This window comes from Mustela putorius, unplaced genomic scaffold (assembly GCF_011764305.1).
Source record: "Mustela putorius furo isolate JIRA1106 unplaced genomic scaffold, ASM1176430v1.1 tig00003898_pilon_pilon_pilon, whole genome shotgun sequence".
Taxonomy (NCBI): domain Eukaryota; kingdom Metazoa; phylum Chordata; class Mammalia; order Carnivora; family Mustelidae; genus Mustela; species Mustela putorius.
In genome coordinates this window covers 15,360,531-15,375,963 of record NW_025422047.1, presented here as the reverse complement: position 1 = coordinate 15,375,963, position 15,433 = coordinate 15,360,531, and the positions used below count along the sequence as shown (strand labels likewise).

The 15,433-nt window shown below is 35.4% G+C and overlaps 1 protein-coding gene across 9 annotated transcripts in view; it reads right to left on the bottom strand.

Annotated features, from left to right (window-relative positions):
• GALK2 (galactokinase 2) overlaps positions 1–15,433 on the bottom strand; it is a 110,336-nt gene that overhangs the window by 88,563 nt on the left and 6,340 nt on the right. For 2 of the 9 annotated variants that reach the window (XM_013055518.2, XM_004751358.3), the window contains exons 2-3: positions 6,067–6,155; positions 3,900–4,023 (exon numbers count right to left, since the gene is read on the bottom strand). In XM_013055518.2, coding sequence (XP_012910972.1) covers positions 3,900–4,023; positions 6,067–6,136 — 194 coding nt within the window. In that variant the 5' untranslated portion in view covers positions 6,137–6,155. Of the gene's footprint in view, positions 1–2,747; positions 2,842–3,899; positions 4,024–6,066; positions 6,156–8,765; positions 8,806–14,328; positions 14,569–15,433 lie in introns of those variants that run through there. The other 7 variants (XM_013055519.2, XM_045067757.1, XM_004751359.3 and 4 more) reach the window with 6 other exon arrangements.

The window sequence follows — 15,433 nt, the reverse complement described above, 5'->3', positions numbered from 1 at the left end:
TGATCTCCGGGTCCTGGGATCAAGCCCCACATCGGGCTCTCTGCTCGGCAGGGAGCCTGCTTCACGCTCTCCCTCTGCCTGCCTCTCTGCCTTACTTGTGATCTCTGTCAAATAAATAAGTAAAATTTTTTTTAAAAACTGGGGAGATGATCCAAATAGACATACAGATGGCTAACAGACAAATGAAAAGATGATCCACATCACTAATCATCAGGGAAATGCAAATCAAAACCACAATGATATATCACCGCATATCTGTAAGAATGGCTAGAATCAAAAGGTGGGGATGTGAAAAAAAGGAACCTTCATGCATTGTTGGTGGGAAAATAAAATGGTACAGCCACTGGGGAAAACAGTATGGAAGTTCCTCAAAAAATTAAACACAGAAACGTCATACAATGCAGTAATTCCACTAATAGGTGTTTACTCAAAGAAAATGAAAACACTAATTAAAAAGATATATGTACCCCTATGTTTATTGCAGCACTGTTTACAATAGTCAAGATATGGAAGTCACCTAACTGTCCACAGATAGATCAATAGATAAGGAAAATGTAGTATATATACAATAAAATATGACCAGTCATAAAACAGATGAGATCTTGCCATTTGTCACACCATGGATGGACATAGAAAGTATTATGATAAGTGAAATAAGTCAGACGGAGAAAGACAAATACCATATGATTTTACTTATATGTGGGAATCTAAAAAACAGAACAAATGAATAAACAAACAAACAAAAAGCAGAATCAGATCTCTAAATACAGAGAATAAACTGATGGTTGCCAGAAGGAAGGGAGAGGGGGGATAGGCAAAATGAGTGAAGGAGAGTGGAAGATACAAGTTTCCAGTTATGGAATGACTTAGTCACTGGAATAAAAGGCACAGCATAGGGTATATAGTCAATGATACTGTAACAGCCTTGTATGGTGACAGATGGTAGCCACACTTGTGAGCATAACATAAGGTATAGGGAAGCTGAATCACTATGTTGTACACCTAAAACTAATGTGACATTGTATATCAACTATACTCAAAAAGAGTAAAAATTTTTTTTAAAAAGCTATGGTTTTCAGATAGTGTGATATTGGCATAGAGATAATACATGGGGTGCCTGGGTGGTTCAGTTGATCAAGCGTCTCACTCTTGATTTTAGTTCAGGTCATGATCTCAAAGTCATGACATTGAGCCCTGAGAGGAGCTCCATGCTCAGTGCTAAGTCTGCTTGAGAGATTCTTCCTCTCCCTCTCCCTCTGCCTCTCCCGCTGCTCATGCATGTGCTCTCACTCTCTAATAAAGAAATAAATCTTATTTTAAAAGATAGACAAATAAAACACTCAATAAACAGAATAGAGTCCAGAAACAGAACCGTACCTGCTTTTCAACAAAGTTTGTCAAGATAATTCAATAGGAAAAGATCTTTCCAACAAATGATAGGACACAATTGGATGGCTATGAGCAAAAAAATAATCCTCAACCTTCATCTCATGCCACATATAAAAATTAAATCAAACTGGATCATAGACCTAAATTTAAGTGTTAAAATTATAAAATTTCTAGAAGAAAACACTACAAAAACTTTCAGTGCCTTGGGTTTGGCAAAAGTTTCCTAAAAAGTCAAAAACTATAAACCATGAGGGGTACCTGAGTGGCTCAGTTTGTTAAGCATCTGCCTTCAGCTCTGGTGAAGCTCATGGGCTGAGCTGAGCAGGGAGCCTTCTCCTCCACTCCCTCTCCCTCTCCCTCTCCCTCTCCCTCTGTCCCTCTCCCTCCACTAGTGCTCTCTCTCTCCAGCTCTCTATATCAAATAAATAAACTATATCTTTAAAAAAAAAAAAAAAAAAAACTATATACCATGAAAAAAATCAATAAATTGCACTTGATCAAAATTAAAAATTATTCTTCAAAAGGCATAGTAAAAAATGAAAATCCAAGGCACAGACTAGATGAAAATATATGCAAAAAATTAATCTGGGGGCGCCTGGGTGGCTCAGTGGGTTGAAGCCTTTGCCTTCGGCTCAGGTCATGATCCCAGGGTCTTGGGATCGAGCCCCGCATCCCCTCTCTCTCTGTCTGCTTCTCTGCCTACTTGTGATCTCTCTCTGTCAAATAAATAAATAAAATCTTTTTTAAAAAATCAATCTGACAAAGGGCTTGTATCCACATCATAAAAGATAATCTTATAAGTCAATAGTAGAAGGTGAAAATTCTGCTTAAAAATGAGCAAAAGATTTGAACAAGCCCTTCAACAAAGAAGATATCTATATGACAAGTACATGAAAAGATGTTCAACATCATTAGTTAAAGAAATTAAAATTAAAAACCACAATTTGGTACTAGTACATATTTATGAAAGTGGCTAAAATTTAAAAAGACATGTTAGCAAAAATGTAGAGCAAATGGAACTCTCATACACTGGTGATAGGAATAAAAAATGGTACAAACACTCTGGAAAACAGTCAGGCAAGTTCTTAAAAAGGTAAACCAAATAGTCCTAGATATTGACAAGAAAAATGAAATACAGGTCCACACACAGATTTGTCTATAAATATCCACAACAGCACTATCCATAATAGCCAGAAGCTAGAAATGATCTAAATGCCCATCAATGGTGAGTAAATAAAGTATAGTATCTCCATGCAATGATTGCTACACAATATGTGGACAATTCTGGGAGGCATGCTGCATACCTCCTAGAAGTCCTGGTAGAATGAAGCCCCTTACCTACAGCAGGGACTACCTACCTTAGTAATTCCTCTCTGGTTCCCTGAATCATTCTCCATGTTGTTTCAGTACCACACCCAAATACTCTACCTTCATTCAAGTCTGTTTCAGGCTCTGTGTTTGTGAAAAAATGAAACTGAAACCATACATTCATGATGGTGGGAATGGTTAAGTGAATTTGAGTAAATCGATATGACAAATTGCTACGTAGCCAGTTTTAAATGTTTACAAATAATGACACAAAATTGTGTTTGAGACAATGTAAAATTTTCTTTAAAGGTTTCAAATGTAGAAGCCAGACACAGCCTCGTATTGTGCCTTAATAAAGGCATGCAAAAAATATTTACTCAATGAATAAACATTATTGCAGATAAACTAGCCAATGAACAATAAGCCAAAAATAAAAGGTGCCAATCATATGCCCAAATCTATTTTTTGTAATTAGCAAATCAAGTCCATCATACTATCTTATAAGCAAGTAGGACTCATCCCTGGAAAGCAAAAACAGCTCAACATTAGAAAATCCATCAGTGTAATTCATGTTTTTTTAAAACTGTTCTTCATTGAATAGACATTTAATAGAATTCAATTAATAGATTAACAAATTTTTTTAATCTTTTAATCTTAGCAAACTAAGAATTCAAAAACAACAAGAAACAAAAAAGTATTCCCTTAATTTTATAAAGCACCAAACTTGAAGTTTGACACCAAGCCTCACAGCACTGGAGAGTCTACAGTTCCTGAATGCACAGAGTTTATTATCTACTGGGGGAATACAGGCAAGTAAGCAGGTAATTGTACTATAGCATGGTAAGATGTTATGACGAGAGAATTAGAGGGTGCCCTAGTAACATAAGAAAAGCACCACCACTGACTTTGCTGAAGACAGCTACCTAAACAGGTGATAAATACCTTCTAGACAAGGACAGTTATTTTCATTTTTGTACAGCCCAGGATCTAAAATGGGAAATGCTTCTTAAATGAATGAGCAAATGGAAAAAAAAAGGGGGGGGGGAACAAATATTAAAGAGCAGCCTTAGACTATTTTGGAAGTCAGATACAGATTTTAAATAAAGTCAATGATTACAAATTTGGTTGCTTCTAAAGAGTTCATTTGGATAAGAACACACAAACACACACCATTATACACAGTAGCAATCCTAAATACTCACGGGTATAAGGGATTTGTATTGGCTAGTTGAAGAGTTTGTGTTTTCACAGGTTCCACAGCTATTAACATATCTTGTTCTACAGCCATAGGAAGAACAGAATATCCACAATAATCTATATGTTCTCCTAGAGAAAAAGATAAAGAATTTTTAATATTGCTAGCATATGACACAAGAGAATCTCAATCAGGTTGATATACAGGAAAAACTTGACCACAAGCCAGGTTTTAACAGAAAATAAAAATACTATGCACAGGAAATGATTCAGTTTTCTTATTCTTCCCGACATCCGAGCCGAGAAACTTCTGCGAGAATAAGTATATAAATTAGTTTCCGTTAATTTTTAGATTTCTTTAAAACTTCACAAGTTTTTTTCTGCTTTCTAATTCATGTGATCATCTTCAAGTATTTTGTTTTGTGACTAGTTATATGAAGTATCCGAAAAGTAATATCTCCTTTCTCTGTTGCTCTTTCATATTACCTTGTTAAGTATGAACAATTGAAGCTTTTCACACACTGCCTTATATTAACATTTTGTGAATTTCACTCTCTTCCTTATTAAGCCAACACACCCATAAAGTTGAGGACTTCACTTTATTTATATTTGTGGCCTAAATAAATGTCTAACAAATTAGACTGGCATGGATAAGTTGTGCTGAGTGTGTTAGGCATAGCTCTAATCATCAGCAGGAATTTTATTTCCTATTGTACCATAATATTTTCTCCAAGTTGCTATTTAATCTCAAGGTTGTTATTCATAAGATTTAAATACAAAATAACAATTCAAGAAAGAAATAAGCACAATAAGCAAGCTCATCTATATTTCCCCAGGACAGGTTTTCATGCCTGATTGTTCCTAAGACAAACACTGCCCAGCTAAGAAACACAATATGAATGGAAGACAATTCAACTGCATAATTATACCTGTGTTTTTAAATAATTATTACTTTACATATTATTACAGGTAGCAAGACTTTTCTTCATATATTGATGTGTCCTTTAAAATGAATTGATAAAAGGGTTTTTTTTTTAATGGGTTGACAATGACAGATGGAGAAGTGGTTTTCAAAGCTGTCTTTCTCACCTCCTTCAAAAAAGATAGTAATATAAAACAGTGGTTCCCAAGTAGAAAGTTACACACTTACCTACATGAACCTGCACCATTTTTTTCTCTTGCTGGCTGTTCAAAGAGTCAAAGTGCCCTCTTCTGATGCCCTCTCTAACCTTCTCGGGAAATCTGCTCCATCAGTTCTTCTCTTCTCAGTTATCTACAATCCCTTTCTCTCCAAAGGCTTTACACCATTCCCCCTCCCTCCCTCACTTAACTGTGCTTAAACATCCCATTTTTTTTTTAAATCCCCCATTGTTTGCTTCAAAATAAAATAAGTCACCTAAGTCGATAATAATTGAACCTAGGTATTGGGTATATGGTAGTTCATTATATTATTTCAAAGACTTTTTTGTAAGATTATATTTTCCATTATAGAAAGTTTTCTTTTTAATTCTCCTTGACTCCTGATTTTTCCTCAGTTCCCCATGCCATTTTCTCTTAATGCAACCTATTCACTCTTCAGGCCACCACACTTTTTTTTTCCTTTTTTTTTTTTAGATTTTATTTATTTATTTGACAGAGAGAGACATTGAGAGAAGGAACACAAGCAGGGAGAGAGGGAGAAGTAGACTCCCCGCTGAGCAGGGAGCCTGCCATTGGGCTCCCTCCCAGGACCCCGGGATCATGACCTTAGCCAAAGGCAGACGCTTAACAACAGAGCCACACAGTTGCCCCCTCCGGGTCACCACACTTTTAAAAGGGCTTCCCAGTATTTTTCTAATCCAATGAGTAAATGTAAAACCATCAAGATTATTCACCACAATCTAAAAATTTAACCTGCAGCACAAAAACTCTTCTCATCTCTCATTAAAACAATATTAACAATGAAGTTTCAATACATCTTCTAAAATAAATGGACAAAATTAACATTAATCACATGGATTGGGAATGATGAAAAAAGTGTGTTCTTTATGCAAAAGCTTAACTTGCTATAAGAGATAAATGTGAAATACTCTATTTTTTCAATTCTCTTGAGAAAAGTTAAAAAAAAAGTATATTAATAAAAATTTAGATCTTACTAAAGGAAGAAAAAAATAAGAGAAGGAACTTTAGCAATACCTATTATGTTGACTCTTCCTGGTGCTCGAACATAAAACTTGGGAATGGATCCAAACTTAGAGTTAAACATCTCCTTTAGCTTCAGCAATCTGAAAGCAAAAGTAGAATACTTCAGGATATCTGTATAACAGAAAAATCCATAAGATATACAAACATATTTCATATACCTACCACCATTAATTATCTCTAAAAAGAAAAGCAAAATTTTTTCACTGACATACTTCTTTGAAAATCCTAGGATATGACAGTATGGTAACTTCCTAGGTGACACAATAGTATAAGCACACAGAAGAATAAAAAAAGATTAATGTACTCAACAGGAAAAATTATTTCCTTCAATTATAAAGAATATAACTTTCTAGAAAAATATTCAGAGAAGAATCTCTTTATACTAAAAGAGATCGTATAGGGTAGTATTTCAGTTTCCTAAGGCTATCATAATAAAATACTATAAAGTGGGAGGGGCTTAAAATAATAGAAATTCATTGTCTCATGGTTCTAGAGACTTGAAGTCCAAAATCAGAGTGTTAGTAGGGCCATGCGCCTCTAAAACTTGGAGGGGAGAATCCCTTCTTGCCTCTTTTTAGTTTCGGGTGGTAGCCATCGATCCTTGGCATTCCTTGGATTTCAGCTGCATCAATCCAAATTTTGTCTCCGTCACCACACAGAATTCTCCCCGTGTGTCTCTGTTTTTCCTTCTTATAAGGACACCAGTCTTGTCAGATTAGAGCCCACCTTCATTCACTATGACTCATCTTAACTTGATTACCTAAGTACACAGAAATGCTAGTCCAAATAAGGTTACATTCTGAGGTTCCAGGTGGACATGAATGGGGTGCAGGTGAGGAGGCACTATTCAACCCAATACAAGTAACCAATTGAAAACAAGAGTGGGACGCCTGGGTGGCTCAGTCAGTTGGAGTCTGCTTTCAGCCCAGGTCATGATCCCAGGGTCCTAGGAAAGAGTCCCGCATCAGGCTCCCTGCTCAGCAGGGAGTCTACTTGTCCTCCCTCTGCCCTGATTGTGCTCTCTCTGTCTCTCTGATTCTCTCTCTCTCTCTCTCAAATAAATAAATAAATAATCTTTAAAAAAAAAAAAAAAAGAGAAAGACAGAAAGAAAGAAAGGAAAAGAAAACTAGAGTAGTTATCAGGAGACCACGGTTCTAATTTCAATGGAGCAAATCATTTTCCCTTATAGATCCAAAATTCTTAAAATAGATTTAATAATTTTATACCATTCAATCACCTCAAGGCACTTCTATGAATACCCTCCCACTGTTAATAGTCCCACATCATAGTGTATCTGCATAATAACTGCAGGAGAATAAATATCTTTTAAAGCCTACTATATTCAAGATACTCATTAATTGATTGATCTTAAAGGTTAATTTGCTGTAAGAAACAGAAAATCATACCAAAAACAGCTCAAATAAAAAGGAAATTATAATGATAGAAAGATATGTTGAATATCTTTGGAAGTTATTCAAGATGGTGTCCTAAGAACCGGGCAGTCATCAGAAACTGTTTATATTAGTGTCTTTGGTTCTTTTTCATGTCTCATTCTGTCATCCCTCCAAAGACACCATCTCCACTTCTCTTTGTTCAGTGCTGCTCACATTTCAGTTGCCTCTCTGAGTATCTTGGTTTCTGTTCCTCCATACCTTCAGTTTTCTTGACACTGTGGCCTCAACTCTACAAGATTTAACAGCTCCTGTGTCCGATACTATCTAATTAATTGTCTGTGTCCATTAATTCAAATTCTCAAAAAACATAATCTGGGTGGCAGAGTTTAGGAAATAAGAAAACAGAGATAGTAATCCTGATATCAGACATCATAGAATGTGTGCCAAAGAACATACAGGGAAAGTTCTTAATGCTGAGGACTGCAATTCAGAACAAAGGTAATAGTTTAAGAAAAGCCCCCAAATGAAACTACAACCACTTTTATAAGGCAAATCTATATGTAAAGTAAGGAAATACAGATAGAAATATACTAACAATAAAAGACTATAAGATAACTTTCTCAGTATAAAAAAAGATCAGGTAGACAAAAGGGAAAAAAAAGACTCAAACAACAAAATTCATAGATTATGGATATGTACCTATACTTAACATTATACTCTGTTGATGGGAAATATAACAAGAATGCATGGAATATTTACAAATATTGATCCTACAAATATTGATGGGCTGGAGGAAGACAAGGTAAAAACAAAGAAATCCAATAGGTGGCCATTTACAGTAAACCTAGAGAGAAAGTTTAAGTGTACGTTAGTGATGGGGATAGAAAAAGGTGAAAATTAAATTAAGGTGATATTTAAAAAGTCAAAGCCATAATAGGAATTAGTGAACAATTAGAAGTGAGAAAAATTGAGAAAGAGGGAGAAGCATGTAACTCCTCATTTTCTGGCTTCCATAAGAGGAAGCCAGAGCCTCCACAGAGGCTCATTTTTATTTCTGCTGAAAATCATGTGCAGACAACATTCAAGGTCGGCTGAATTTGAATCCTTATTAATTTGCCTTTATGAGTGCTGAAAATACAAAGTGAAGTGCTAACAGCAGAGCTAGAATGAGCCTCCTAAAAGGTGCTTTAATGAAATGATTTGGGGGTTCTCAAACGTGCCCTTTTCCCACACTACCTCAGGAAGGCAGTCTCTCCATGCTTTTTTTAAGTGTTCAGCACCAGAGGCTTACTTACCATTCAACATTCCTCCCTTTGAAATTCAAATGCATGGAAGCTATAAAAGGAAACAAGAAAAGTATTTCTCTCTAAGAATAGAAAGAACTGAAGTGTACAGTGTTGTTCTAAACTTCATACCTAATCCTCTAATAATGAAGCAGTATGGCTATAAATGGGGTACTGTTCTTCACAGCTCTGGGTGTCACCAGCAAGACTCCATCTCTTAAAATGTAGTCATTTAAAGTATGTCCCTTCCCCAAGAGTACAATGAGCATTTTCAATATGAAAATAATAGCCCCTAATGACATACCTGTACCCCTAAACAAATAGTACATTATATGTTAATTTAAAAAAAAAAAGCAGGATACAAAACAATAGATCTAGTGAAATTAAGGAAACAATTCCACTTACAATAGCATTAAAAACAACAGAATAGAAAAGAGTTTGGTGTTTCCTCAAAAGGTTAAACACAGAAGTAGTATATGACCCAATATTTCTACTTCCATGTATATGTCCAAAGAATTGAAACCAGGGATTCAAACAGACACTTGCACAAGAATGTTCACAGCTGCATTAATCACAATAGTCCAAAGGTGCAAACAAGCCAAGTAACCAACAACAGATGAATGAACAAACAAAATGTGGTGTGTATGTGTGTATGTATGAATTTTCTATTGATCCACAGAAAAGAATCAAGGTCTGATACAAGCTTCTATATGGATGAACCTTGAAAACATTATGCTAAGTGAAATAAACTAGACACAAAAGGACAAATACTTGTGATTTCACTTATATAAAATACCTAAAATAGGCAAATTCATAGAGACAAAAAGTAGATTAGAGGTTACCACGTGCTGAGGGTTAGAGAAAATAGGGAGTTATTGCTTAATGAATAGAGAGCTTATTTGGGATGATGAAAAATGTCAGAAATATGCAGCAGTGGTTATTACACAACAGTGTGAATGTAACTAATGTCACTGAATTTTATATCTAAAATGGTTAAAATGTCAAATTTTATATTATACTTATTTTACCACAATAAAAAGAATAAAAAAAGAAAGAAAGAGAGAAAATAATAGCTCCTACAAAGATTATACTGTTATATGCAGAATTGGCCAAAACATCACCACACAAATTGCTGAATCTGGTGCTCTGAATGCTTTTGACTTAAGATATATATATATATATGTATATATACATGTATAAAGATATATACATTATGTGTCTAAAAATTGACAGAAGAGAAACAGAAAAAGTAGTCAGAAATAACCTCCTTAACAAGGCTCAGAAAATGTTATGAATTAGTTCTGCCAGACCTTAAATAAAGATGATGCTTTGCTTTCATAAATGGTTCTAACAGTACAAGCTACAGAAAGCCTTTCTGATGTGGTAAACAAAGGCAGAAGAAAAATGAAATTTCCTTACACCTTATAGTCCATTGACAAGTCCTTGAAACAGGCAGAGTGACATTCCTCTAGGAACTTCGCTAAGGGCAAAAGGCAATCTTTGCCTGAACCCCCAAGATCCTGTAAGCCACTTAAATATATAAAAATTCCTCTGGAAATTTCCTTATCTCTAAATCCCCCAAGGTATTTATTAGCAATCATCACCAAGCTTATGACCCATTGATACAGATCTGAAGGGTCTCATGACTAAGGTTTTATTGGTCAGTAATGAATGACCTCTTCCTAACAATAGCTAGCCCCCTCAAGATCCTGGAAGCCTTGCTTCCAAAATTCCTTAGAGACTAACACTAACCTCCCCTCTCAACTTGAAGGTATATCATTGCCCCTCACAACTTCAATGCAGATCTTTCTGCCCAGGTCCTGTCTCAGTGCTTTAATAAAACCACCATTTTGTACCAAAGACATCTCAAGAATTTTTTGTTGGCCATCAGCTTTGAACCCTAACATCTTTCCTGTTTGCTTTCTATCTCATTTTAGGAGGCCAGAATAACCCAGATGCTAAAACAACAATAGCCCACAAAAGCAAAATACAGGTTATTATCCCCTGTAAAAACAGAGAAAAAACAAATATTGGTAATTTTAATCCAACACACATTATTTAATATTTGTGAACAGAATTTATTCCAGGAATATAAAGATAGTACCAGGAAATCTCTTCATTAAACACATACTATTCCAACCAAATAAAAGGGGAAAACTTTATAATTCCATGGTCCTCTCAAAATATGCACAAAAATTCAATAACCATGACTAATTTTTTAAATAAAATTTAAAATAATAATAATTTAAAAAGCATGGACAGGCTAGAAAAGAAAGAAACGTCCTAAATTTAATAAAGGCTACTTATCAGAAATAGTAAACAACTTATATGATGACAAAATATTGGAAGCTTCCCCATTGATACCAGAATAAGGACAAAGATGATATCATTCAACAATGTACTATAATGCATAAAGTACAAAATATCTACACAACAAAAGGCATCATCAAATTAAAGGGAAAGTGCTAGACTGAGAACAATATATAACATATACAAAACAACAAATAGTTTATATCCAAAACTATATCCCTTCATACAAAAAATATATACATATATAAAGAGTTCCTAAAAACTAACAACAAATAGACAATCTAATATATCATTTTTTTTTTTTGCAGGGCAAGAACTAGCAAAATTTTAAATACTTATTAACTTTGACTCTGATTCCATTTCCATTAATGAGCTTAAAGAAAGAGCATCAAAAATGCCCAAAGATATATGTACAAAGATGTTTACTGAAGTACTTTATGAGAGTGAAAAACTGGAAACTTAAATGTATGGTGCAGTTGAGTGGTTAAATAAATAGCATTATTCATACTATGAAATACTCTCAGCCCTAAAAAACAATGATATAAATCTGTATGGACTGATATGCCAGGATTTCTGAGAAGTATTATTAAGTGAAAAAAGGTAAGTAACAGAAAAATAAGTATGATTTCACTTTTATGACTATACTATTTTTATAAAAAATGGTAATAATGATAAAAAGATACAGTAAAAATATAAAAGATATAAGTATATAAAATTTATATTTTGTAAATATATAATATATAAATATATTTTTATATAAAAATATAAAAGATATAGTAAAGATATAAAGATACCATAAAGATAAAATGATATTACAAGAATGTTAACCAAATGGATAACTTCTAAGAAGGGAGTAAGAACTGGCATAGGATAGCAATCAGAGACTATAGTGAGGAAAGGAACTGTGAAATTTTCAAGCTTTAATGAATATTTTTATATATTAATTTTTAATGAATATATTTTGAAATAATCCAAATCTTTCATATTAAAAATGTAATTCATGCAAAATCATTACTCACGAGTCAAAAGATGGAAACAACCCAAATGTCCATCAACCAGTGAATAGATAAACAAAATGTGATAATATCATACAATGGAATATTATTCAAGCATTAAAAAGGAATGACATACTGATAACATGTTACAACACAGATGAACCTTGAAAGCATTACATTAAGTGAAAGAAGCCAGTCACCAAAAAACCCCACATATTATATTATGCCATTTATTTGAAATGTTCAGAATAAGCAAATTTATAGAGACAGAAAGTACATTAGTGGTTGCTTAGGGCAAAGTAGAGAAGGGTGGGGTGGGAGTGGGAGTGATAGTTTGAGGGATACAGAGTTCTTTGGGGTATGATGAAGATGTTCTAACTTTGATTATGGCAATGGCTGTGCAATCCTGTGAATATACTAGAAAAACACTTAATTGTAAACTTTAAACAGGTGAACTGCAGTATGTGGATATCATATCAATAAAGCTGTTACAAAAAGAAAAAAAAAACAATAATCCAACAGCTTAAAGGTTCATTCCAAAGACAAGAATGCATTAAGAAAGCTAGAACACTGGAATTTGAAGTAGTCTTATAGTACAGGGAATATGTGAGATTGAAATGCAGAAAAAAAATTAGAGTTTCTATTTCTATTTGATATTTATATAAAAAAGAAATTACGTTTGCTGAAATGTTTAATGTGACTGACTAGTGCCTTTACTTAGAATATCAGGTGCCCTGTGAAGTTGAAGAGGCATTCTAAAGAAACAGTAGGAATTCCAAAGAAGATAGTCTGGCCACGGGGCCCTTATGCATTTTTTTCCCCTTCAGCTTACTGCAACATATGACCACTTAGGTGGGCTTATAGATATACTACCTAGATTTCATTGAACTCATCCCTGTTAAAATGAGTAAGTGGCTGAAACATTGCTTGAAACTTATTACTGTATTTCATGCACAAGTGAAAAACAAGAAAATGGCGGAGCACAATTATCTAACCACTATTATGATCTCTTCTGCAGCTAACACAGAATGATAAAGGTTAACAATAAATGTATGTTGCATGAATGAATACTGTAAAATTCCTAAAAGGCAAGAAACAACTCTAAGGATACCTAGTAAATAATTCTTCAGTTTCTGTACATGTTACCACCATTCCCCTTCCCCCACACAGTAATTATAGAAATATTAAGCATTATAATTAAATCATAACTAATAGAAACAGAAGAAATTATACATGGAGATGTTTCATGTAAAAATTTTTTTAAAAAAAAACTAAACTACAAGGGGCTAGATTATTTTCACATAACAAATTCCTGATGAATTTCATTTGAAGCATGTCTTTCACAATGTGTCCTAGTTCATTCAAGTATGTAAGGGCAACAATACACCCCAAGGGCCTTCAGAGAATATACCGAAATCCAGAGACATACACGAGTAGTCTAAAGCCCTGCTGCTCTCCTTTCTTCCAGGTAACTAAACACCCACTGTTTGATTTCTTAAGGGTGAAAAAAGCATTTGCAAGTTTTAGTAAGTTATAATATTATCAACTCCCTCATGACTGTGAAAAATCAGGAAGTAGGGAAAGCTTGAAGACTTAATGTTATAGAAAAAAATTAACAGGGAAAAAGTAAAAATTAGAGCAAAGGAGAGAATCCAACCTTAGAAAAGCTGCACAGCTAATATGCAGCAGGTTAGAGACTTCCTTCTATGAGATTTTCCTCCTATGTCAGAACTAAGTATTTCTACTTAGTTACAAGATGCCCTCAAATGAAAAGAATCCTCCACTAGGTATCACTAAAGTTATTCTGTAACTAGGTACCTGCAGCAGATTAATTCCCTAAGTAACAGTGCCTAGATGTTATGGTTTGTTTAAAGGGAAGCGGAGAGCAAGGGGGGTTTGTTTGGGGTTGGGTTTGGGTGTGTTTGTTTGCAATAAGTATTTTAGAAAGGGGATTTTTAAAAAGCACTACCAACTGGCAGGCAAGACAAAGAAAGAAGGGGTTCTAAGTTAGTTTGGGCACTTCTGCTAAAGCCCAGCAGAAACAGTGTACCACCTTCCACCAAAGGTTAAAGAAGAAGGATTTGCACGGATGGATAAAAACCCTCAACCCTTGGTAGGAATCAAGGTGTAAAGTGTTTTGAGATGCGGTCTTTCTCGCAAGCCCAGCCATGCGGCCCCATAAAATCCTAAGGATTCTGTCCATTCCCAGGAGCAAAAGGAGCAGCCAGCGAAGAGCCAGAAATCTTGGACACTATCTGCACCTAGCCTACCCAGGCGATCCCGAAGCGCGGCATCTCCTCTCCCCCACCTGGGATGTTCTGCCACTTGCACTCGACGCGTGGCAGGACCCTCCGTAGCCATATTTCACTAGATCCTTCTTTCCTCCGCAGTTTCAACTGGCGAAACAGAGCTCCCAAGGTAATCACGAGACATCTGCTACAGGAACCTTTTCTTCCGGGCGATAGCGGCCCTCACCCTGCGGAAATCCTGCCGCTTTGCTGAGGTGGCTGTTTCCAGTCGGTCCCGCCTATGGCTCCTCCTCCCCAGGCTCCAGGGCCTAGTGCCCTCCCAGCAGCTGTCAGGTACAGCCACCATGCTGCTCTAAGCTCTGGGCACAGGGACTCCCTGGGTGCATGCGAAGAAGCTAAGGAAGTTTATTTTATGTGCCCTGGGGCGTAAATCTGAGAACACGATTAAACCTTGCGCCTCAGGTTGCCTTTTTTCCTTTCTTTTTTTTTCCTTTTCTTTCTTTTTTTTTTTTTTTCAAGTTAGGGTGTTTCTTTTTTTTCTTTCGTGACCAGCAACTACACCCCCAAATACACCCTAAATTGTTTAGTTACTCCCTTAAGGCAGTATAAAATTGATGCATTTGATTTAAACATATTTGCTTATTTCCAGAATGAAGGCATCAGTGGGCCTTTCCAGAATGCAATTAATAGTGAAAAGAAGAAAATACACGTCTTTCAAACTACAAGAACCCTTGCAACCAGTTCAAAGCCTTCATTTTTCAGCTACCTAGAGAAATCCCAAATGCCCTACAAAAAGAGCACACCATTCCCATCCCATCATTCTAGTATATTTGTTTTCTTTCCTTCACGGTTCTCGTAACTTCTGCATATTTCTTTTCTTTTGTATTTTCTCCCCATCTCCATCTCCACCATCACTATCACTACAAAGTAAGCAAGTTGAGGGTAGGAACTGTGTATCTAGGCAGTATCTGGCAGATTCTTAATAGGTAAGATGAACTTAATGAACAAATGAAAGGTGAACTGACTTCCTAAGGTCACATGGTCAATCGGTAGTAAAACTTGTATTATCGGGGCGCCGGGGTGGCTCAGTGGGTTAGGCTGCTGCCTTCGGCTCAGGTCGTGATCT